The following is a 26,639-nucleotide window of genomic DNA, read 5'->3' as shown; positions in this document are numbered from 1 at the left end:
ATCAAATTCTAAAGAGAAGAGAACTTTATACATACCCATCCATTCCACACTATACATCTCTCATGTGTCTGCTGTTAAGTTTTCTTAGGTATGATTTTGTATGCGATGGAACTGAACTTGCATCACCTAAAATGAAGTAACGCATCCAAACAAAGCTAATGGAGGAAAGATCATTTCTTTCCACCGTAGGCTAACTTCCCCAAGGCTTCGGCTGCTGCCCAATCTTCACTACTGAAAAAGATAACTAAGCAATCCGCAAGCCATTTCAATTCACCGGAGCTCCACCAGCACCATCAGGCTTCCGTTCACAACCATTTCCGCCGACTTCGCCTTAAAATCTTTACACTTCACCAACTTCTCCAGTCCGCAACATCAGTCGCCGCCAGGAAATACAACGCCACTCTGATCTGTCAAAAGCGTGTTCCCCAACGGCTTCAGGAATACAGAAACAAAAGGAGGCTTCTTCCCTCCGGGAAGAGTCGGGATCGCGTAAGGGAAGCGGGAGACGACCATACGCACACCGCGTCTCTTTACGTTTCTGGCCTCCCAAATTCTTAGCTGACGAACCGGCTAGGAGGAGAGAAGAGTACTGATTGTGATGAATGAAATGAGAATGATGAAGTTTACTGATTGAAGACTCACCTCTTTGTATCCGAAGATTAACCGACTTAAGGCTTTGATTGGTAGAGCATTACCATTAGTTCTACATTATCCAATCAACAATTATTAGAAAAGCATTTAGAGAAATATTTAGTATTTACTAAATGCAAATGCTTTCCAAATGCTATTTGGTCAATGCTCTCACATAAAACTTTTAGAAGAGCATTAGCATACATAATTTATAAAATTAAGGAAAATATATAATTAATTCTTTTATTTTATTTTATAACATCAAAAAATTATTTTTATATCCCAAAAATAAAATTTTGATTTCTAAAATGAATTTATAATAAAAATATTTTTAAATAGTTTTTCACATTTAAAATATATAATTTAATTTATATATTTAATTTATTTTAAAAGTGAAAATATTATTTTAAAATATAGATATTTTAATTAAAAATTTTATTTTTAAATAATATTTTCGATATAAACATAATTTTAAAAATTTTAAATAAAATAAATTAATTTTATATCTTTTATATATTCATTAAAAATAATATATTAATATATTAATTAAAAATAAAATATATTATATATTAATTTTTATAATAATTTTAAATAGCATATTCATACTGCTTTACCAATCATCATATTAAACAGTTTAGCAAAAGCATATAGCTCCTGCAGCATACTGTTTCTATAGCATACTGCTAATGCTAATGCTCTGCCTTAAAAAAAAGAATGCATGATGTTGGGCTTCATCATGTGTATTAGACCCCATTTGAAAATATTTCGTAGCCCAAATCAACAGTTAATATTAAAGCTGCGCAAAGGAAACGATGACTTTGAATTATTGAAACGGTGAGTTCTGTGTGGAGTGAGACATGAGACACGTGGAAGGCTCTCCTCTTCCTATTTAGTGACATGGCAGAAGGAGAAGAGAGGCAATGTGTTCTTTATACGGACTGAAAGCACAAACCCAAGTCGAGTCAAGGTCGATCAACGAAACCAAATCAGCAAAAAAGAAGGAAAGAAGAAATATCACCAAAAAATCGTAAAATTTTTCTAAGCGTATGAAGAGACCTTTCGCCGGTTAGGTAACGAGAGTCTGAGCTCGAATTAATAATGCAGCGAGTGAGATGACGATGTTAATGGTCTGATTAAAGGAGAAAATTAATGGGAAAGAGAAGACGTTACAAGAATCTAATCGGAGGCGGCTAGGATGAAAGACGTCATGTGCTTGACAGACAAACAAATGGGCTTGAACAAACAAACCTGATATTAGCCCATAATATTTTTTAGAATTATCTTGCGAACTAAAAATTAGGAAAGTTGTTTTTTTATGTGACAGGTGGCACAAAATGCCCATATGTGCTTGCTGACGTGGACGCAGGAGGTGAGAGAAAACCCTGCTTTATTATTATAGATATCTTAAATTGGTCGATTTGTTAATAGCAGTAACAATTTTTTCAATGTAAAGGTGTTTCAACATAACTTCTCCTTTCCAATGTTTAGATATCTTTTAATTTTGTTTAACTAATATATATTAATATGATGGTTGTGTGTGTTTTATTTATGGTTTGCATCATGGTTTCTGAATAAATGTCAATAATATATATTTTACGTGTACATCTATTATTATTATTATTATTACTTATACGCTGTCATATGTTTTTTAGATAGTGAAGGTGCGGTTGATTGATTATTTGTCATAAAACTAAATAAAATATATTTCATATTAGTTGACAAAAAAATATATTTCATATTAAATGCAAAATAACAAAAAAAATATCACATTCTCCTGATAATTCGTGTACGAAAATAATATTAGTGATTCATAGAATATTCAACCGTTCATGTAAATACTTTAAAATTTGTAAATTTATTTTTTTATAATTTCATATAGGAACTTATCTGTACAACTTATCTTTCATACTATTTCGCAAGACATGAAATGAAATGTAGTAATCAATATGAATATTACATATGTCACAATTTACAGCTAAAACAAGTTACCAAATTTCTCTACAAAAAGAATTATTAGGCGATAACCAGAAAAAAAATTTGGGATCGAAATCAGAAATCATTCTTGAACAATCCACAAATTTGACTAAAAATAACTTTTTTTAAGCCATAAGTCCCAAAGATTACCCGTCACGTCAAGTGCTCCATGAGCTGTCATATTCTCTAAGGAGGCTGTGTAAGAATCAACAATGCTCTGTAGCTTTGAAGCTGCAGCTGTCTTGGCTGGCTCAACCTTCACCGGGCAGCATAAGCAATAGCTCTTGGTGTAAGACTCAAGCTCGTGGCTACTAAAGTTTTCTTTGGCTTTGGTTGGTTACAGCTGTTGATTCTCTTCTGACTCGAAACGAGGCAGGGATCTGCGGATCTATAACAACAAATGAACTGTTTGTTTTAGGGAATTCACATGAGACAAATAAAAATATGAATTCAAGGATGTATGCTCATGTGTTTGTTGAGAGCTAGCAGTCTGTTGACAACAGTAGGCTTCCCATATGTACTCAAAACAGGATTTTTAGAGAACAAATTTAAAGAAACATACTTAAAAGCCCAATTTGTCTTGATGATATTAAACAATAAAAGAAGCTATTGTTTTGTTTGTTTGCATCACAAGTAAAATAAATAAAGAACTAGTTATAAATAAGTAGTTCAAATGTGTTATTTTAAGCAAAGACAATTAGATAATGATAAATCTTATAGAAAAACTCTATTCAAATTTTCAAGTGCATGATGCTTTCACACTTATCTAGAACCCTGAAAGACACATCCCGTGTTGTTGCTTTGATGATACTAACCTTTCTCAAATCATTCTTTATCAGATCATAATAGAGAAGGTAACAAGGATAAGTCAACGCCAAGATAACCTCATTGTTCTGAGCAGTACCATGAACAATCAACTCGTTAACATTAATTTCATCCACTAAATGCCTCTGACAAGGCTTCAAAACCAGAGACTTCCTCGACCATATTCCCCCATCCACCTCCAAGACCCACAACTCCAAGACACCTGTTTCTCTAATACGTGTATAATCAAAGATTGCTGGTTTTCCACCATGCTCTATGAAACCAAAGGACTTACAAAACTGACACACTGCATGGGATGCTTGGATCACACGGATCTCTTCAGACCTAACGTCAAAACAATAAACGTTATAGTGACATTTATGACTGGAAGCCGGATAATATATAACTCCGTTGATGCAGAGTCCTTGTCTTCTAGGAAGGTGAGGTTGATCATCATACTCAACCTTTTTCCAAAAACCTCCGGGTTCCAGTACGAACACCCAATACTCGGAGGTTGTCCTCCCAAAAAATAATGAGGCTATCATAACATTACACACTATTTTGTATTGATCAAAAAAAGGATCATGGCCGAAAAAGTAGTAGACATGCTTATTAGGTTCTTGTTGCGCAAAGAGGTTGGACTTGACAGCGGGTAAGGTTAAGCTTTGTCTAGTGGCAGGATTATAGATACATGCTTTTCTGCAAACAGTGTATAAAATCAAACCGCGAAGAGATACCATCCTGTATCCTCCCATCCCTGGGAAAGTCAAATCTGGTTCTAACAATGATTCAGCACTACTACTAGACGGCGATAACCTTAATGATAGCAGTTCAGTCTTTCCAGGGTTTTCGCAGAGCTCCATCGAATCACATAGGTAGTGTCTCGCCAAACTCAAACCCATATTCAAACTCATGTATAGACCAAGTGGTCGCGGTCGCGATAGAGATGATGAGACCATGATATAAAGGTTGCTAAAATATCGAGAGCGGATCAGACAAAACCATAGCTTTGAGACACACTTGAACCTCATAAGCGATTTAGCAGGCAATCTACCTCAGGATTTCGATCATTAGATCAAAGGAAATCTCTGGCGCCACGAAATTGTGTCTTCTTCTCAACAGATACTTAACCATGGCTGTGTATTGCTATGTCTAATACACAGGGGGTTCTTTTTCAGATATATAAGTAGGGAAGACAAAACAGAGAAGGTAGAATTGGAAGTTTTCTAGGGTTTGAAGATCTTGGTAGAATTGGAAATTTTCTAATTTTCTTACGGCTCAAGAAAGGGCTGATGCTATAATCAATAATAATCAATAGCTGTGCTTATTGGGTTGCTGGGCTAACGTTAAACTTAATAACCACAAAGAATTCCAATTTAAGATTTTAAAGCGCCCAGTTAAAAAGGGTGATAAATTCCGTAGCGCAGACACAATCAAAGCCTCGGTTTATGGATGAACTAGTATTGTGGCATATTTGTAATGTTAAATACTATTTATATCTAATTCTAGCTGGATAAAATATTTTTATAAATATGTTCAAATTTTGATTGCAATATGAAAAGAAAAGAGTACGAGCTCAAATAAAAACCCGGCCCAAACATAAGAACCGACTCGCTCGATTGGTCGGTCAATTCCAGTCACTTAATTTACTCGTATTTCTCGCGTGATGGGCCTATACAATACCTTTTGGGCCAGTTAGACACTGGATCAATATATGTGGTTAGGCACACAAATGGCCTATCAAACCGGATAAGAAAACTATTCTCTTTCTCTAAAATCCAAGAACCATAAGGGTTTAATCTTGGGAATTCGGCAAAAAAAACCTCAAACTTTACATGAATTACCAAAAAAAACATAAATTTTTGAACTAACAAAAAAAAACACAAAACTTTCACTAACTTTAGAATTCATTAACAACTAGATTCTGAACCCGCACAGACGCGCGGATGTATGCTTTTCGATAATTATATTTCAAACACATAACAATTAAGTGGTTTCATTTGTATTGGATCAATTCAGATAGTTTCGGGTTTAAGTCGGGTTTCTACATTTATAAAGCCCGAAATGAAACTGAGTTATAAATAGTTTGGGGTTTGGTTCAAGTTTAAATCTAAAATCTCGAAAAACTTAGAAAAATCTGAATTTGACCCAGAAAACTCGAAACAAATCGGGTAATTTAGGGTTTTGAATATTTTTTAATTATGAATATCCAAAAACCCTGAGTTTGGATAATTAGTATTTTAATATATTTTGAATAGTGAAGTACCCGTTCGGTTTTGATTTTTCGGGTTTAGAGAAATAGAAATAGATTGGGGTTTTGTAGATATAAATTTATTCAGTTTTTTCATGTAGATTATATATATTTATATATATATATATATATACATGCTGTGAATCATGTATAATACTTCAAATCTATTTTGTTAAATAGAAGTATATAATTTTTTTCATGTGTGATTTTTAATTAAATCATCATTTTTAAATTTTATTAAATTTATCTAAACTATTAAAACATGAGACATTTTATTAAAATAATATTAAAAACTTATAAGAAACTTCCTCATAATGCATTTTGAATGTAAGTTAATTAACATTTTCAATTTCTATAATTGTATTTTATCATAATATCAACAACCTTCCTCCTATCAAAATAGTTTATATGACCAGATGTAAACCATATAAATTATACATTAACAGAAAGTTATGCATATATCAGTTGAACAACATATATTGCACTACATAAACCGATCGAACTGATTCTTTTAGGAAAAAAATAATAATTGATTCTAATGTATTTTGGTAAAACTTACATGGTTTATAACTTTATATTAGTTAATTCGTTGGTAGAAAAGTAAAATCATATTGATCAAAACTAATAGCTTCCAAACATACATAAGTGTTGATAAATATAAAGGGGTGATTAATATTTTTAATTAAAAGATAATCTATATAAGTTTGATTCGGTTACCAAAACAGAATTGGTTAATGATTTGATGCATATAACCAGAAAAAAAACTAAACATACAAAACCGGTAAGAAGCCCTAGTTAACTGAACTCATGCCCCCCTCCTTAGGGCTGGGCATCATTACTCGTTACTCGCCTTAAACTCGTTACTTGATTCATACCCGCCTTGAAAATTTAAGTACTCGGTATTATCAAAGCAAATAACAAGTCGACAATTTTCATTACTTGCAAGACCAAATCAAGTATCAAGTATAATTATTATTTTTAGTATTTGACTCGTTACGCCCTGTTACTTGTTTCATTACTTGATATTTGTAACTTACATGATTTATTAAATATTTGTTTATATTTGTCTTTTCTTTTATTTGCATTTAGGATTGGACACAAATACTCATTAATCTTCTTATACTTATTACTTGTTTCATATGTCTTGATTTTTAAATATTCATCATCTAGTCAAGTATTATATAGTAACAAGTATTAAAAATTTAACTCCATGACTTGTTATTACTCGTTACTTGTTTAGAGAAGACATTTCTGTCATCGTAAAAATTATACAATGTTTATATATCGAAATATTCATATATTTTTTATTTTTCTTCTTTATAAAATGAACAAATATCTGGTTTAAATTAATTCACATGTTATATGTTAAGTAGAATAAGTAAAATAAACTTCCATGTCTTTTTCTAATAGGTTATTATTTAGTAAGTAGTTCGTAAATACTCAGAAAAAATTATAAATAGTTCACAAGTACTTGTAAATAGTTTACAAGTATTCGTAAATAGTTTACAAGTACTCGTAAATAGTAAATAAAAAAGCGGGACAAGTAACTTGCAAGTAATTCATTTTTGATCAAGTACTCATTTTTAACAAGAAAAGTACAAGTCGGAAATTTTATTACTCGTACAATACAAGTCAAGTCGCAAGTACACACAAAATAGCAAGTACTCGCCTTGTGCCCAGCCCTACCCCTCCTAACTAAGGTAGCCGTGATTTTCTAGACACCTCACTCAACCAGTGTTGCGATTCATTCACAATTGTTCACTCCCGCTGCAACTTACGAAACTACACCGGAGCTTAGCAAAAATCAACTGACGTCTTGACTCACCATGGAACCCACCAATCTGAGAACACAAACAACAGAGAGAGAGAGAGAGAGAGAGAGAGTCAGAAAAGATCAAGAGGGACCTGAGAGTGGTGAATCTCTATAGCCGAGATGTGCATGGGAGAAATCATGACGACGATGGAGGAAGTGCTGGTAGGGAATGGGGATGTATAAGTCTCGAGCATCCGTCCACGTTCGAAACATTGGCAATGGATCCTAGTTTATATACACACAACTCAGTCAGAACCTTTGAGAAAAAACAGAAGTTTTGAAAATAAAAGGTAAACTACAACAAACAATGTGTGACTCAGAATCTAACCAAACTAAAGACACTTACCTACCGGTTTCAAGACAATCAATCATCCAGATCATATACACCACGATCACATCAATACATATAATTCAATGTAAACTTTTTTTTTAAATTTGGAACTTTTGGTGAGTATGACTGTATGAGCACATGATCAACTAACTAGAACAAACACCAACATGATCATTTTACCAAAAAAAAAACACCAACATGATCTAACACATTAGATAGATATAATGCTACAAAAAGTTAGATTCCATAAACCGTCATCAGTGGGAACAAAGCTAACCATACATACAAGTCCTGCTCAACCTCATATTGGACCCTTGGATAAATTTAATTTATATGCAATATAATTGATTATATATAATATTTTGGGTCTTATTGCAAAAATACAACAAAAATTTAGATCTTTTTTATCATTAAATTTATTTGTTTTAAAAGTGGGCCCTGGGCGTGTTCCTCACTTGCCTATCCTTAGAGACGGCACTGCATACATAACACACAATCAATCATTCAACTCATATAAACCCACGTGACAAAAACAAAACTTTAAGGTAGCAACAAAATTTCAAAAGTAATCTTACAGATGGAGAAAAGGCTGGTGATGAGAGAACTCATTGTGGGTTTTGTTGTTGTCACTGTGAACCGTGGTGAGCTTAGGCTTAGTACATATTATCAACCGAAGTAGGTTGATTATTAAAAGGGTTGATTTAATTACCGGATTGATTATTTATGAGTGACTAAGTAATCATAAGAGTAAAAAGACAAATGCAACATAACGATCAATGACAGGACGTTACAATTTACTTGTTTTCACATTATTAATTTACAAAGTGTCTTATAATCAATCCATTAATCTGACGCGAGTTTGTCGGAGGTGAACTTTAAAACAGGAAACGTTACAACGGCTACTACACGAAAATCAAAAAATGAAATTTGCCTTAATTCATTTTTTATTCCTTTTTTTGCTAATTTCCTTTTTATTTGAATTAAAAGAAACGGCTACTTAAAAAAACAAAACAAAAAGAAAATTTCAGACACGCACACGCTGTGTCCGCGTCAGCTTTGTTTCCATCTTCTTACTGGGCTTTTATCATTGGGTCTTCTTACTGGTCTATATTAATAAGTTTACTTGTTTAGTAGATTTGAAGGTCACACCAAGTTTTGCCCATAATGTTATTAACTTTTAACAAAATTCAGATTTAAGATACCATATTTCATTTAGGAAAGAAACCAATCATAGCTTTCAGACTCAGGGTTAGACAAGAGAGCTTAAGACACTCACTTTGACATCTTCCAAGACGGATGCTAAACAATTATATTGTACACTCAACAAACCTTGTTACCATTTTGCAATAAGTTTTTACTCTTTTTCAAACAGTAATACATGAAAGCCAACAACAAAAAAAACATAGTCAAAGAATTGGTTTGTTATAAGAACAATCCAAAAGAGAGTTTTCGTTACACACATATTCACTTTTACCAACTACAACCACAAAGAAAGAAAGAAGAAACCAATGGAACAATAACAAAAAAGAATAATAGATCCAAAAGCAACAGTCTTCTTGCAAGGATAAGACTTTTCAAACATTAATATCCATTCGCTAAGATTTACTACCACTACCATTGTGCTGGAAGTGGCGGTAACGGAAACACTACCGCTATGATTAGTATTGGTTATTAGTCTACTTACCAATACTATAAACGGGAACGACATTATCAGAAAACATCCTATGAATCCTTAATTCAACAAAACTAGAGAAAGTAATATTATAAAGCTACTAACTTAATTCCAGAAACACCCAATAATACGATAACGTCATCAGAGTGTAAACAAAGACATAAAAAGCAAGTTGCTTTGGTGAAAAAAAAGAACATATTGGGATTTCAACTAACAAGTTCACTCTAAATCCTCAAATCCACACCAAGGGATTTCAACTCACACGTGCACTTCATCTTAATCGTCAAACTCATATCCACACCACACAAAACTGTCGTCGCCACTCCAGCGAAGATCAGCAAACTCCTTAAAGCTCGATCCAAAACCGACTACAGCACCAACAGGAACCTCAATAGCACATCCTCCAGCAGCAGCAAACGGAATAATACCTCTCCACCAAAGTTGGTACCAAATCTCTCCACCAGGTCGCACGTTCACATGACCACCAGCAGGAAACGAGATGGTGCAGGTCTTGTTTGAAAGCATGACAGTACGTTTTGAATTCCCCTCGTAGAGAATAGCTTCGTCAGCGCCAAGAACAACCACCATTTTAGGGGCCTTAGGGGATAATGGAGACTTGTCTGGAAACGTAAACTTGAAAATACCCCCATCAACACCTGAACATTGCAAGAATCACAATAAACAAAAAACTACCACTCATGAACATGTTAATCAAAACTGACACTAGTGTATACTGTACCATAACTGGGTAGGGTTCCAAAAGGAACCGTGGCACAAGGAGTTCCATCTTGCATAGCGATGGGAGGAGTTGGTCCACGAAGAGACCGAACACGGCTTAAATCGTAAGTTAAAACCGGAGGAGAATCACTTTCCGAGTTTCGGGATCCGTGGGGGAAGTCAGCTGAGTAAAGAACAAATGAAACGATGTAGATGATTCTGATGAGATAATTTAAAGAGAACAAATGAAACGGTGAAGATGATTTTGATGAGATTTGGGCCTTTACCATACGACAAAGGGCGGTAACGATTTTGCTGTGAACCACCAACTACAGGCTTTGGTTGAGATACATCTGCATTTGATAGGGATAGATTTTTTAGAAATATAGGTAGAGTCGGTTGAGATCAATCAACGATGGGAATAGGTTTGAGATACAACTAGATTTAGACGAGAATCAACAATTATTATTGAAATAACTAATGAATATGATAACAAGGAAACGTACGGACCTGCAGACGAGTCAGACTCCCCACTGCTAGACGAGTAAGACTCCCCACTGCTAATATAGATCGGACTTGTCGCAGATCCGCCACGAAGAACAGACAAGGGAGCCTGTTGAGATACACCTGGAATTGGAATTGGAATTGGAATTGGAAGAGAGTCAACACTTACTATGGAAACAACTAATAAAATGTAGAATCTAAGAAAAATGTAGTTAGAGAGTACCTGGTGATCGGCCACCGAGAACAGAAGGATCCATGTTCCTTCGGAGAATGGAAAAATCAGTTCTCGGTAAACAAGAAGATCAAAAGAAAATAAGATAATATGAATGAACAAACCTTTGACTTCTTTAGCAAGCTAGAGTTGGAACGGATGAATTAGCTTTCTCAAGAGGAAATCTAGAGATTGTTTGGGGAAAAATTGATTTAACGAACACAACTGCTATTTATAGTAGATTATAATAATAGATTTTGCCGGCCACTTACAAGGACAGAATCGGAAAATCAAAAAATCTAAACCGCGTTTTGAAAAAATTCAAATTTATTGGAGGTAATTGGAAATCTTTTGAAAATCCTGAACGAAAATGGCGTCCTTCTCAAACAATGACGCGGCACTCAAAAGTTGGACACTAATAATCTTAAAATTAAATAAATACTATATTTTATAGTAAAGTTTACGAATCAAAGTTAACTACTACCAAAAAAATATCAGAATCACCAAATAAATACAGAGAATTTTGATTATTAACAAACGACATCACCAAAATCAAATGGCCTTTATTAGATTTTTAATCTATCATTTTCACACAAATTACTTTTTAAGTAGATAGGTATGCATCTATTAAGATCATCAACATCTTAACAAGTAAGAAAAAAACTTGTATGCATCTATTAAGAACATCATCATTGTCAAAGAATCATCAGGTCTGAGAAAATATATGTATTAGCTAAAGAACTTCATAAAAGACTAAAATAAATCTGTCAGATCTGTGCAATAACATAAGAAAAAACTTGAATTTACAAGAACTATCAACCAGGAAGAGAATCCAATCAAGTAGCATGTGGACAATATATAGAACAGCAGAAGCAATTAAAGACCAATAGATTCAATATGTAAAAAATACGAACGTGCCTCCTCGGTAAACCCATGAATTATCTCATGGGAGGAACAACTAAGTTGTTCAGAGATCATCATCGGAGGCAGTTCAAGGGAGGCATAGTTGTGAGCCAACCTTTGTACTTCTGTCGGAAACAGAACGCTATTTATATTATAAGAAGAAAACCCTAGCTCTGACTATGGGTCATACGTGCGTTATATGGGCTTTTTATGGGCTTGTATAATGTCCAGACCAGCTCACGGTTTTTATGTCCTCAGCCCAGCTATTATTCTTTTAATATGACTGCTCCGGTTAAGCCCGTTTTCTTGTGATAAAACACCATTGGTTGTGGAGAATGATCAAGAGAGCCGCAAGGCAAGTGGGAGGAGCAGAAGTTGATGCTTATGGATTATCATAGTGCGAACAAGAAAAGACCGATACACAACAGCTGATAAACACGTATGATGAGATTATCATTGTCTTGTGAGATATCCAGAGATTCCAAGATATCCCGAGATTTATATGATCTATTCAACAGGAATTACTATCACGTGTGGAGAATGTAAACTACTTTATATATGAACATATATACATACAATCGAGTTTGCATGCATATGTGTACAGCCTTGTCTTGAAAGAAAAATATTGTATATAATCATAGTTGGCATCACGGTTTCTGTTTCTGAATAAATGTCAATATATATAATATCCAATGTGTATATAGAATCATCCATAAAAAAAAATTTATTATGATTATAGTTTAGATGCGGATGGTTTATTATTTTTCATAAAATACATAAATATGTTTGATGGTAAAAATGTAAAATAATACAAAAAATGTTACACTTTCTCCTGATAATTCGTATATGAAAGTAATATTAGAGATTTTGAGAAAATTCATCCATTCATGTAAATATTTTAGAATTCACAAAATTAATTACATATATGGAATTTAACAGTACAACTTATCTTGAATTCTTCCACGATAGTAACTAGTAATTTTATAATCAAAATCACCCACACAAAATAGCCCAAAGACATCAGCATTTTGGGCCAAATATTTCCTAAATGAGCCCATTACATAGAACGTATCATCGGCCCATATCCCTCTTTCACTCAGTTAATTATTTTTTTCACCGGCACCTAGAGTTTCTCGATGGCTATTAATTAATGCTATTGTAGTATAAAATTTCCTTTGTATGCTATTTTACGATATGAAAATGATTGACAATGTATTATGTATATCTATATTATATATATTATTGAAGTTGAAGTACACAATGAGATTGTTCGGAAATTTGAATAGTAGTTTAAATAAAATTTGTTTGGATATATGAATAACAGTATTTATTATTTGTATTTTCATATTTCACTTAGTTTAACATCTATATTATTAAAACAGAAACATCGTATTAGATCTAACTTTTATTTCGTAAGTTTTTTAATTAAATGCACATTCCTACTTTATATTTAAACCTACATTAAATCACTAATAATATTTTCTTTATACTACTATAATGTTTCCAAACAATATACTCATTTATTTATACTAGTATCTATGTTTCCAAACAACACTGTAATTAATTTGATGTCTAAACAATATAAAATATTAGAATTCATCTTTTTAATATTTCTAACAATTTTCTTTTAATTATTTAGATAAATTAAATGATTGGAAAAAAAAATCCAAATAATTTATAAAACAACGAAAATAAATAGAACTTATCGCTACAGGTTTAATAAATACTACAAAACATTTCAATCAATAATAAATTAATTAAATTAACATATTACTTTATTTATATTTACTAAATAATGGTTATATAATTGATTTAAGTAACATAATAATTCAATAATAGCCATTACATAATATATATATATATATATAAACATTATACATTGTACAATAAATATAATAACAAAAATAATTATGAAAAATGTTCAAAATATTTGTATCTAAAGAAAAATGTCTAACACTAATTGTTAACATCAAATTTAAACCGATTATAATATAAATTATTAACAAGATAAATTACACAAAACAATTATTATAAAATTAACAAAGCTATATAAAAAGGACTAATATGATCAAGACATATTTATAGTTGTCAGTTATTTTATATCTATCATTTTTTCTATCAAAATTTTGTAGAAACGTCATAATTTCATAAAATTGCAAACCAATGAACTTTAAAAATTTGGATTAAAAGGTGACAAATTATGAAACTATAAAAATTTAAATCAAATTAGATATATATTGGTCATCCATCAGTTCAATCGGTTAATCTCGGGTTTTAATGATTTTTTAAATGAATATTTTTAAAAATCTATATTGAATCGTCGGATCACTTGATTAACCGGTTAGACTGCGGGTTTGGGTCGAATTCAAAAGCATTGATTTAAATGAAAAAATATAATAAATACAAAAAAAAATTCTTATAAAATAACAAAATATTTGTTCAGTTATTAGTAAAAAAATTGTCATAAAATAATCTGCGCTTCCAAAGCGCGGATCAAGATCTAGTCTATATTATTAAAGTTGAAGCACACAATGAGATTGTTTGGAAACTTGGAGTAGTTTTAATAAAATTTGTTTAGATATATGAATATCAGTATCTATTAATTGTATTTCTATATTTCACTTAGTTTAACAATTTCATTAATTATATTATTTTAACAATAATTCACATCATTAATTATTTTGTTTTTTTTTGGCAACTCACATCATTAATTATATTACCATAATAATTATATTACCGTAAAAATATGCACTATTATTATGGTAGTACTATTCTTAATTATATTATCATAATAATAGTGCATATTTTTATTTATTAGTTAATCAATATTAACTGTGTGCCAATTATAAAATCAAAATGTTAAATAACTAGGTTTTGCATATGATTAAACGTTTGATTTAGTTTGTTTTATTAAAACATTTTTATTTGAGTTTCAATCGGTGAAAAATTACGTAGCCAAAAACACAATTTAAAGATATGTTTTTGTAGATAAAATAATAACTTAAATCAAAATAATAAAAATGTGCTACATTTATTGCCATTTAATTTTCACTCCATATAATTATTTTACTTAACAAAAAACTCTTTATATTTCACTTATTTTAGCCAAACACATAAAAATAGATTTTTTTATTAGTTTATAAAAACAGTTATAAATGAACATTATCTATCCATTTATGTACATGTTGTTCCTTTCGGATATCGTTTTTTTTTGTTTTGAAACAAGGTGCCGCTTAAATATTATAAATTTATGTGTGGGTTTTGAGTTGGATCATTCTGGATCTAGATGAATTCAGTTTTGATGTATAGGAACCTAAAAATATCTAAATAACCAATGTATTTAAAACGTATTCAGATATTTGTAACAAAATAGCCATATTACCTTATTCGGTCCAAGTCTTTTGAATATCATTAGTTATATTATGATACATCTAAAATATATAATACTAATTATGAAAAATAAATATCGATGTATAAAAATGTACAAACCAATATCTGCGCGGATGCGCGGATCAATCTCTTGTTTGTATTAATTATAGAGACAATTTGCTAGATATACTGAATTGAAGTCAAAATTGGTGAACTACCCTATGGGTATGTAAAATAAAAATCTCTGTAGCACTTTAAGCATAAATTGACTATTTTATCCATGCCCCAAACTTTTCAATTCTCTCTCTCTCTTTCTCCATCTCCCATCCTCACGTTTATCTCTTTTTCCGGCAACTCTTTCCTCTCACGATTAGTTTATTCCTAATCTTCATTGAAGTAATATTTAAAAAAAAAAGCTTGGAGTCAATCTCATAATCAATTATAATCATCACACCATTTCTATATTAACCTGTTCCTCCTCACTACATCTTCATCACCGTCATATCCAATAACGTTGATGTTGGATGCGCCAAATATGCAAGTGAATCATGGTCTCAAAGAAACCCAAACCTTCCAAAGGAATTGCGACTATTCTAGGATTTCACTGCTTCAGCAAACTACAACTAGTTAAGAGGAGAGGGAAAACACAATACATAAGGACAGAAGAAACACAATATATTATTTAGAATGTTAACAAAGTACGATTAAAGGTAAATTGTTTCATTACATATTATAGAAATTGTTAGCTGATAATTTATTTAATATAAATATATATAAACAAAAACAATAACATCAAATCTAATATGTTATTTCCATATTTACCACAATGTTAGATTTTTTTTTATATATGCTACAATAGTTGTTAACCGCTAGGATTATAATAGTTGAATAGATAATGATTAAGTTAACACGATAACATATTTTGTACCTTCTAACAAAAATATATATCAGTTAACGATAGCTATTTTTAGCATTTTAGCAATCGATATAAAAAATGGTAACATATTTTGTAACAGTTAACCAAACATGTATCAGCTAATGATAATATATTTTATAAAATATTAATACAAAATTTTAACGTAAACTGTTATACACCTTGTTAACCTGTTAACTTTTTTGTCGCATCTAACAAACTATTTACCAGCCAACGCAAGCTACTTATTAACATTTTACAAAGAATTTTAAAAAACTGTCAATATGTTTTGTAACAGCTAAGTAAACATTTATCAGCTAATGATTATATATTCTGCGAAAAAATAACGACATCCATCAGTTAAGTAACATCTTAACCAAAAAATCATCTGCTCACAATACTTGATTTGTAGCATCTAATCAAACAATTACCAGTTAATTGAATAAATATCGACTACAAAAACTCATAACTGAAAGGTTAGATTCAGGTTTCATCAATGTTGAGAAAACCCACTATTTCTTGAGTATACAACGCATCAAATACAACCATGTTCTCTTACTATCAAGCAAATCAAAAAGATCTCACATATATGTGCAATGGAATCGCTTAGAACATTCATATCATAGTTAAGATTGAGTAAAAAGATAGAGAAGCTGGATAAAGATCTCTAGCTAGATTGAGGGTAATACTTGTTAAATTCATACTCTGTTAACCGAAACATATGTACTTAAAACTGATTGATATCGTTGAAAATAGAAAAGATAAGAAGAAAACATTTGTAGATTAATAGAAAAGAAATTGTGTTGAGTGATTTTAAGAAAATACAAGAAAGAGAGAGAATGAAGAAGATTGTTCGGGTAGAATATACAAGATATAGAAAGAAGGAGATAGTTTGGGCAGGGGTAGTTTTGTATTAAAGAAATATCAACAGTGTCAAAATTAGTGTTATGGTAGTTTGCAAATATTGATTTTTTTGGTGTATATAGAGCCTAATTTCTCTTAATTATATATATTTAATCAATAATATTTGAAATAATAGATTTATTTATAAGATCCATGTATTTTACAGTAATATTAAGCTAAAATTAAATATAAATTGCTTTAAACTATTAAAATAACACTTTTTGGGCAGAAAAAAATAATTAAAGTTAACATTTTTTTTATGAAACATATGAAGTAATTTTTTTCTTACAAGGAATTATTATACAAAATTATGATAACCACATAAAAAGGAAGAAAAACAATACAAAATTCTAAATACTATAATAATTTTTCTCTTCTCTGTAACAAAACACTATAGTAAAAGAAAAACAAGAAATGAACCATTCGATTAAGAGGATGGGCTATTATTATAGTTGTTATTATTATTACTAGCCTTGCCTAATGATTGTAGATCCTGTAGACGATCGGTTTCGCTAGCTGATTCTAGCTTTGGTTGAACTGCTGCCGGAGAAAACATAGAAGTAGAACGAGACGAAGAAGTTGATGTAGGTTGCATCGTTGAGCCTCCGGTGTGACCAAAACGCAATGGAAATGACACTTGATCATATAAAGATTGCTGTTGATGCTGAAATTGTTGTTGGTGATGAGCCAACTCCAAGTGACTGAAGTTGTAAGATTGCATCAACAGCTGAGAATGAACGTTTTGATCCGAAGCATGTCTTACGGGCAAAAGGGTACTTGTAGAACCCGAGTTTCTTAACTGTGTTGGTCTCTGAACAGTTGTTTGCTGTACAGATAGTGTTGGGGCGGTTGAAGCTGGTCGAACTAGTTTAACGTTTTCAGGGAAGTTTAGTTTGGCTTTGTTGCCTCTAAACCGAAGAGCAGCTTCGTCATAAGCTCTTGCAGCTGATTCAGCATTGTCAAATGTACCGAGCCAAACTCTAGCCGCTTTGAAAGGATCTCGAATCTCAGCCGTCCATTTTCCCCACGGTCTTTGTCTCACTCCTCTGTATCTTCTTTGAGGTCCGTCCCCACTTAACAACAACGTTTCTGTATTGACATTTGGCGTTGTTGTGTATTCATATGTTGGGACTAAACCTGACATGTGGCTCGAAGCTTCTCCCACTGGAAACAAACAAACACAAAACATATAAATTCAAACTTTTGTTTTGGCTCACTAATAACTCTCTTTAAATCTACTCAAATAATGATATTATAAAGAGAAAATCCTTGTTTGACAAAAAAAAAAAAAGAGAAAATCCTTAAAAACAAAACAAAATCAAAAAGAGTGTTCAGTGATTACGACAAAGTGATTAGGCCAAATGGGTGACAAAGGGCAATGAACAAGTAGTAAACAAAAGGCAAGTGGAAAAGGACTCTTTATGCAAATGGAGGGAGATAGATTCTTTTGGCATATCATCATCACTATAGTTAATTGTCCGACCTTATTGTAATCCCAAAGTATATGTCTTCTGGTAATCAAGTACACTTTCGTAAACTATTTATGAAATATTAAACCATTTTTTCAAAACAAAAAAAAATCACTTGGAAACTGGTTATATGCATTGGTTCTTCGATAGTCTTGTGAAAAAAAAAACTCATTTATGAAAGAACTCATGGAATTTCTAGAGGAAACCAAAAAAAAACATTGTGATTATTCTTTATGTTGTTTTGTATATTGCATGAGTGCAACAAAAGAGCAACTTTTCATTAAAATTAAACAAATAAAGACACAACAAAAGAACAAATATTTAGATGTTGTGTTTTATATGATGTGACTCATACACTTGGTATATACTACCTCCCTCTGTTTCACAAAAATAGACTTTTTACTATTTTCACACATATTAAGAAAACACATTAAACTACCATAATAAATGTATCGTTTTCTGTAATTTTCAATTTTCAATAACTTTTAACCAATAGTAATTCAATAAAGTTAATTGATTTTCTTGAAGTTTACAATTTTTTTATAGAAAACACAAAAAAAATACATTTTTGTGAAACAAATTTTTTTTCTAAAAAATCTATCATTAAAGAACTGAGGGAGTATATAGTTTACCACATCACAAATTTATTAAAACATTATATCATAAATGGTTTCAAAATCTCACGATTCATTTGAAGTTTTGAAAAAATTGAAGGAAAAATAGTTTTTGTGTTTTGAGAATCCACCATTCTTTTATATACACATACACGTGAGATAATTCAAACTTAATCTGATGGTGCACGCGTGTTATTATATAAAAATGAAAAAAATTTACCTTTGAAACTAGAACTACCGCCTGAGAAATATTGATCAACGGTCAAAGTATTAGCTGCCTTAACGTCTTTGCCACCGCCGCCACCTTCCTCCACCTCTCTCCTCCTTTTCTGGCCGGGGGAAGAAGAAGAATTCGACGTCCCTTCTCCACCGTATTGACGAGTAGGAACATTTCCAGCGACGACATGTGTCAAAGCAGAGACGATTGCAGACATCTCTTTCTCTCTGCTAATACTAAGAGACGAGGAAGGAGGCGTGAGGGAGTTATGACGGTGGAGGTGGTCATCTTCCGCCGAAAATGAGTAAAGCCATTGATCGATGTCAGATAACGTCCGGTGATCATCATCTTCACGAGTGGTAGGCTCGGCTTTTTTACCAACGTTATCTTCCTGATTTGCCACTTTTAAGGCACACATACAATTCTCTCCCTATAATCCTTGTCTGAAACTTGAAGCTTATAAACCCACAAATAAAAAAAGAAAAAGAAATTATTATTTTTTCTTAGAGGGAAAGAAATCTCTGTTGAGAGAGACAGAGTTTTATCAGATGTTCTTAAGACAAAGAATAAGGTTTAAGCTGATAGATATAGAAATATTTTTATCGTGTAAAACCCTTTTCTTAGCTCAGCGCCGCCAAATGAAAGAGTCGGCTGCTCTCTGTTTCGGTCGTGTGAATGTAAAACATACACTTTTAAAGTTTTAAATATAGTAAATTATAAATAAAGTAAATAACTTTATATCATAACGAAAGGAAACTTGGTTTTGATGATTGTGTCGGCTTCTCTCTTTCTCAATTTCTCTTCTTCTTATCAAAATTCAATCTTTCAGAGGAGTTTTTGCCGACTTGTTCCCATCACCGGATTATTCCGGTTAAGTCTTTCGAAGGTTCGGGCTTTTGACTCCAGGAAGTGGTGGTTCTCACAACACTTCTTCGCCGGCTTTTGTCTCCGAGAAGGGATGATTCCGTCACATCGTCTTCCCGGCCATCACCGCGGGGTTCTCCCGGTTTCGTTTGATCATCGTTTCTTGTGGTTTTCTGTTCGATCGATTCTCCTCTTCAGCCTCCAATTGGTTGTTCCTTGCCTTTGTTAAAGGTTGAGTCATCTTCGGACTTATCTTTATCATAAAAGATGTTCGGTTTGCATGTAGGAATCTCGGAGGTTTTGATAAGATTGATGTCGGTTGCATTTTTTAGAAGCGATGTTCCGTTAGATTAAGATGTCGGCTGAACTAGGTTGAGACGGTTTCTCCTTGGATTCGGCTTCGTCGGGCAGAGTTCCGCCAGAGGAAGCTGTTTCTCTCGCATCTTGACACGTCGTCATTGATTGCTGGGCAATTGGCACGTGGTGGACGCTTGGAGATTACTTCCCCAACGGTTTTCTCTTTTGGACTTACGGTCCAAAAGTGTATGTTTAATGGCCGGTTGTTTAGGTCTGCTGTGTTTACTTTTTTGTAATGAGCTTTGTCTTAGGTTGGGTTTTATACCCTGATAAAATTCTAGCTGACCAAAAAAAAAAAAAACTTGGTTTTGATGATTCTGGTCAATATGAATTGGATATATGAAACGGATCTCAAACTTTTGCAACTTGTGGGGGATATTTAATTGCATCGACATGTAAGTGAACTGCTAACTGTTAATCAAAAGGGGGGGGGATTTATCAGTTAAACAAGTTGCAGAGTGAATCAAAAATTTCCTCTATCCAAATAGAAAATTATATTAACTTATATTCTTACGTTTTCTATGTATTTTTATTAGATGGTAGTTAAATTGCTAATTCCTAAAAATTTATTTATTTAATGATTTATATCGGTTTAAAATCAAAGATAATAAATAATCACATATTAATATGTTTTTACTCGTACGTGGGAAAATTTCAAAACATATACTACTGCTTACTAAAACAAAAAGAATACAAACATTCTTAAAATACGGAGACATTAAGACACTGATATTAAATTTGTACTTATGGTTCGGTGATTAATAATTAATATAAGAATGAATTGCTGAAAAATAGGTAAAACCATTAAATGAAATATTATTATTTGTCTAATCAGTGAGCTTGAAGGTCAAGTTGAGAGAGACGCCGTGCTGTACAAAAGCCCGTTCTCTAACGAGTCCGGTGTTGGTTCATGCCGACGCCAAATGCTTCGTTCGGACGGTGTGTTAAAGGCCAGAGCACATGCCTTTTCTGGGCCGTACCTACAGCCCACTTGTTTCAAGCTTCGTCTTTCATTTTGTCTTCGACCGTTTGACCCAGGAAATATTCTTCGTTTTCGATTTTTCTTGCGCCAATCTAAATGTTTTATACGTTTTCCAACCTCAATAAACTTAAAAGATGATAATCGGAACTTTTTTTTCCGTTGTCAACTATACCTGACATATCCATATACTTTTTCTAAGAGAATTTTGTAAACCGCTTCCTTTTTTTATCAACAACCGCTTCTTTTATATACAGTATAACCTCCTTAAATTAATACTCTATAAATTAATATACACTAAAAATGTCTATAAAATTATATAATTTTATAGTTTCAAATTGAGTTTTTGGTTCAATTAGTATATTGATAAATTAATATCTCTATAAATTAATTAAAAAAAAATTTATTTTGGTGTAGTCCCAACATTATTAATTTATAGAGGTTTCACTGTAGTTTGTTTTGGTTTAAGGCTTTAAGCGAGTATACAGTTTCCCTTCATTACTTCAACTATTTAGTATACTATTCAAAATTTTAAAATAATTTTTCAGTTCGCAAAAAATGTCAATTTGATAACTTTCACACAGATTAAAAATAAAATGAATGTATTTAAGTTTTTATTAATTACACATATCCGATCCATAGTATTTGAAATGAGTAAATTATTTATAAAATTAATACATTTATAATTAATATTAGAGTCATTTAGCTCAATAACCATAAAAAGAGTGGTAATTAGGTGATCATGCACAAACTTTACGTATTTAGCTAAATGGATATATGAACAAGGTGATATTACGTTTCTGTCCAAGTTGAGTAGCTGTTCGAAGATAGGCTTCTCGTAAACCGATTTTGTAGAAGTGTGGGTTGTTTTATAATTAATATTAAGCTCAAAGCTGCATTATAATTTTAAAATAACACTTTTTGTATGACAAAAAAATGTTAAAATGACAGTTTTCAAAATAGGGCGAATATATTACATGATACTAAAGGATGATAAATATGATTTTTGCATTAAAACTTAAAACAAATAAACATGCTTAAAACATGTCATACAATGGAGAATGTTGTTTAACGTTCAGACATAAACTGTTCATTCTTTAATCACATGAGAAAATGTTAATTTTCATTTTTGAAAATAATTGTTGGATCGATAAATGATATATGCGAAACCAAAATATCTATGCATATTATATGATGAGACATAATAATAGTTAAGGACAATAGTTTACTGTTTCAGTATTAAATATTAGTATGATTTATCTATTTAGATTGGCTTCAAGTTGATAAAAATGGGGTTCGAATTTCCATTTAAAGAGTATTGAAGCTACACTAAAATAACCAAAAAATACTTTTCTTGGATAGTTGTTTGGAATTCTATTTTAATCATATATTTTTGTCAATAATTTCTTTCTTTGTTATTGACAGTAACATTTGTAACAAAACTATATATATAACCTAATTCATTTCCGATACAGGTATAACAAAGTCTCTAAAAACTATAATTTGTCCATATCGCTTCCAAGAATATGGTTCAGACTTCTGAGAGATACTCCTAGGTTCTAGTCTGAGCACCATGTTAAAGTATTCTTTCCTTCTGTTTCATATTAAGTGTCATTTTGATTTTGTGCACACAGATTAAGAAAACAATTAATTTTGTATATTTCTTATATAAAAACGCAATTACCTATACACCTAACCATATTTCAACCAATAGAAAAATAAATTACTGCATAAAATTAATAAATTTTGTATTGTAAATCAAAAATGACACTTATTTTGTAACAAATTTTTTTTTCTACGAGCATAAAGGAAACTATCTACATTTTAGTGGGAGTAACTTGAAACTATCTACATTTTATAGTGGGAGTAACTTGAGGACTATCTTGAAATGGTGTGTTTGACTTTATTCATTAATTTCTTTAATAACTTAGATATTCGACAGGCTGAGGCCAGTAGTCCTTGTAAAAATTATCTATCAGTGCCAGTCGGATCCGACTAATTACAATGAAAATAAATATTTATATCGAATGATCACACAAATAAATAAATTTAAAATAATAGATATCAAACTTAGAATATTTATCACTTTTCTAAATCCACCATACCATTGGACCATATTGTCATTTGACTTTATTTCAAACAATCTAATAAGCAAGTGTACTCACAAATTGGCGTAGGTGGTACTTTTACCTTTTACATGTGAATAATTATTGGATATTGTCCTTTTACATGTGAACCATACTTTCGTATCGTTCAAGGGTACCTAAACCATCTAATATTTGGCTAATTAAACAACCACAAATTATTTTTCTTTCATGTTAAGATAACTAATTAACTATCATCCCTTTTATTAAAAAGATTCATCCGATTTTCATTGTGAAATATCTTTTAATGAATCATCCTTAAATTTTTTATTTTAAACAAAAAAATTGTCAAAAAAAACTTTATTCTTTTTCTATAAAAGCGCTTCAAAACATTGATGTTTTTACTAGAATTAAATATACCACAAATATCTTTATAAAATCAATGGTTAATTAATTAATTCAGAATTTAACTAAATAAGAATATTTTTGGCATATCTTTTTCATATACTTTTAATTTAATTATGGTTATATATTTTTACTATACCAAATTTTATAAAAATCATTTTACTCTATATTTTAATAAATATTAAAATCAATTCGTAAAAAACTAAAACTAAAATTTTATTATATTTAATCTAAACCAAAACAAATATAAATATATTGTTAGTATTATGTATAATGTAACCTAATAAATAACCAAATGATAATATTCACTTTATAGAAATCTATAAAACAGATTGAAGTAGTTAACTAACAACTATTTTATATACAATTTCATGTTTACCATAAAAATAACATAAAATTTATAATATTATCATCTATGTCAAAAATTAAATATCTTAAATTTTCATCTTAGTAAATATAATTTTGATTTTCTGTAAGATAGGAAACACATAATATTTAATATAATATTTATATATATATATATATTTATTTAAGAGTTAATAAATTATATATACACTTAAAATGAAACTGTCAACAAAATTTAAATTACTACCAAAATAAAAATGCAAATCAGTCTAAAAATTATAAAATATATAATTGTTCAATTGTAAAAATTATATAATATTTTTTTTTTTGCGTTTTAGGGTCACAGATCATAAGATAGTAGATTTAAGATATAAAATAATTGTAAAATTAGATTGTAATAATGTAACATTTTAGTTAACTAGTTAACTAAATAAAATTGTACAAACGATATTTGGATAAAGCTTTTCACCTGGCAACTCTTAAAAAATATAGAGAGACTCTTAACCAAGGGGCATTCAAAAGACGAGATCGATCCAAAGAAACCCAGCAAATATTAAATAAATATTTTCCCCATGTGTGCCTAACCTAATCCCTGGTTAAATTCGCATTAACACGATTAGACATACTGATTATTATAAGGATATCCATTCAACTTGCAATTCTATAACTTAATTAATTAGCATTCGCACTAAGAACTAGAAGACCTGATCAACTTAATTAGTTCATCAGGCGTATACGACGATATAATGTCCTTTTTATTAATGTCCTTAACATCAACTTGTCATTTCTATAAAATAAATAAGTAAAATATTGAATCAAACTTTGTTAATTAAACCTGATATCACAAGAGGGAAATTAAATTACCACGATAAAACTAATTATTATCATAGGGGTTTTTCATAGAGTTAATGCACAAAGGCACCAAAATCGTATATATTTGATGGAATTTATTTTATTTGGTTAATAACCTGTGGACGGTTTAATGTATTTTCATGTCTTTAGGAGACCAAAGAAAAATATTTGTATGAAAAAGGAATACTAGTTACCACTTATGTTTAATCTGAGTTAAAAGTTGCCACTTGTATAAGTATCCTCAACAATTGACAATTGGGTATCACAACACAACTTGATAGTTGTATATGAGTGTACTGTATATCTAAACCAAAGGATGTGCGACAGTGCGAGGATATAGTGATAATGTGATATAAAACAACTGGTTATTGATTACTAGTTAATTGAAAATATTCAATGATTTTGCACGGATAATCAACTATTTAATTATAACACAGCTCTAATTGTATAGAGAGCATCTAGAACTTATTTTATATTTTCTTAAAATATATAGAAAGAATTTAGAGGTTGTCGACAATGCGTGATTACGCAATCATGCATGAAAAGGAAGCATATGCACCCTTTAGTCCTTTACTACTATTGATATGTTTTAAATAAAATACATCTTTTGCTCCAAAAAACATCTAATTTGCATATGATTTTGAAAATAAGGTGTCGACATGAAAATCCGGATTTTCCTTATTATAAATCATAAAGTGGATTGCCATTAACCAAGACAAGAAGAGAAGGTCCATCAGCCACGACCAGGCCCAGCCGCGGCCGCGTCCAAGGGAGAGAGAGAGTCGGCTAGTCTTGGCCGACTTAGTATTAGGTCGGCTAGTCTTGAACGTTAAGTCGTCTAGTCTTGGCCGACTTAGAACTTAGGATGTTTTCTTTTTCTATGTTTTAGTAGTTTTCCTATTTCCTGTTGGATTAGGATATATACTCTTTCCATTTATCTTTATCTTGTAATCCTTATATAAGGAACCCCTTGATCATTAATAATAACATAGAAATATTCAGCCTCTAAACTCTCTAATTACAACGCGTTATCAGCACGATAGACTCCAAAAACCTGAGACAAAACCTAATCTAAAATCCGTCACACATAAACCCTAAATCAGGCGCAACTTAAAATCGATCTATCTCTCAAATCCTGAGGAACCAAACGACGAGCCACATATCAAATTGAAGCTCTTGACGAGGCGAATCCATCAGCGAAAACCGTTTGTCGATCCGATCTCAGACGCGTCCACACTCGCAGAAACAATACTCGGCGCCGTCTTGATCTTTTGGAACCCTAATCCGAACCAACAAGATTTTCTAGCCAAATTCAAATCCTGTGAAAGATAAGTTTATCATACCTTAGTTGTTTGATGATATCTTGTTCAGATTATGGTGTTCATGTAATCTAATACTCCTTGTTTTTATTTCATGAGCTGAGAGGAGTTGGTGCAAAGATCTCAAACACAAAGCTGT

The 26,639-nt window shown here is 31.3% G+C and overlaps 2 protein-coding genes and 1 pseudogene across 2 annotated transcripts; all 3 read right to left on the bottom strand.

Moving 5' to 3' along the window:
- Positions 1-372: 372 nt before the first annotated feature.
- Positions 373-4,542, bottom strand: LOC106314190 (annotated as a pseudogene).
- A 4,916-nt stretch (positions 4,543-9,458) lies between these two features.
- LOC106313843 lies at positions 9,459-11,948 on the bottom strand. The gene is made up of 6 exons (XM_013751762.1): positions 11,033-11,948; positions 10,920-10,957; positions 10,703-10,819; positions 10,480-10,545; positions 10,215-10,376; positions 9,459-10,131 (listed from the first exon to the last, which is right to left on the bottom strand). Exons 2-6 carry the CDS (start codon positions 10,951-10,953, stop codon positions 9,752-9,754), a joined length of 759 nt encoding a protein of 252 aa, XP_013607216.1. The 5' UTR covers positions 10,954-10,957; positions 11,033-11,948; the 3' UTR covers positions 9,459-9,751.
- Positions 11,949-17,224: 5,276 nt separating this feature from the next.
- Positions 17,225-19,851, bottom strand: LOC106316344 (ethylene-responsive transcription factor ABR1-like). Its single transcript, XM_013754221.1, has 2 exons — positions 19,299-19,851; positions 17,225-18,159 (listed from the first exon to the last, which is right to left on the bottom strand). Exons 1-2 carry the CDS (start codon positions 19,711-19,713, stop codon positions 17,423-17,425), a joined length of 1,152 nt encoding a protein of 383 aa, XP_013609675.1. The 5' UTR covers positions 19,714-19,851; the 3' UTR covers positions 17,225-17,422.
- Between the last annotated feature and the right edge of the window lie 6,788 nt (positions 19,852-26,639).

This window comes from Brassica oleracea, chromosome C9 (assembly GCF_000695525.1).
Source record: "Brassica oleracea var. oleracea cultivar TO1000 chromosome C9, BOL, whole genome shotgun sequence".
In the NCBI taxonomy this organism is placed as follows: Eukaryota; Viridiplantae; Streptophyta; class Magnoliopsida; order Brassicales; family Brassicaceae; genus Brassica; species Brassica oleracea.
The sequence above is the reverse complement of the archived record's forward strand: the minus strand, read 5'-3'. Positions and strand labels throughout refer to the sequence as shown.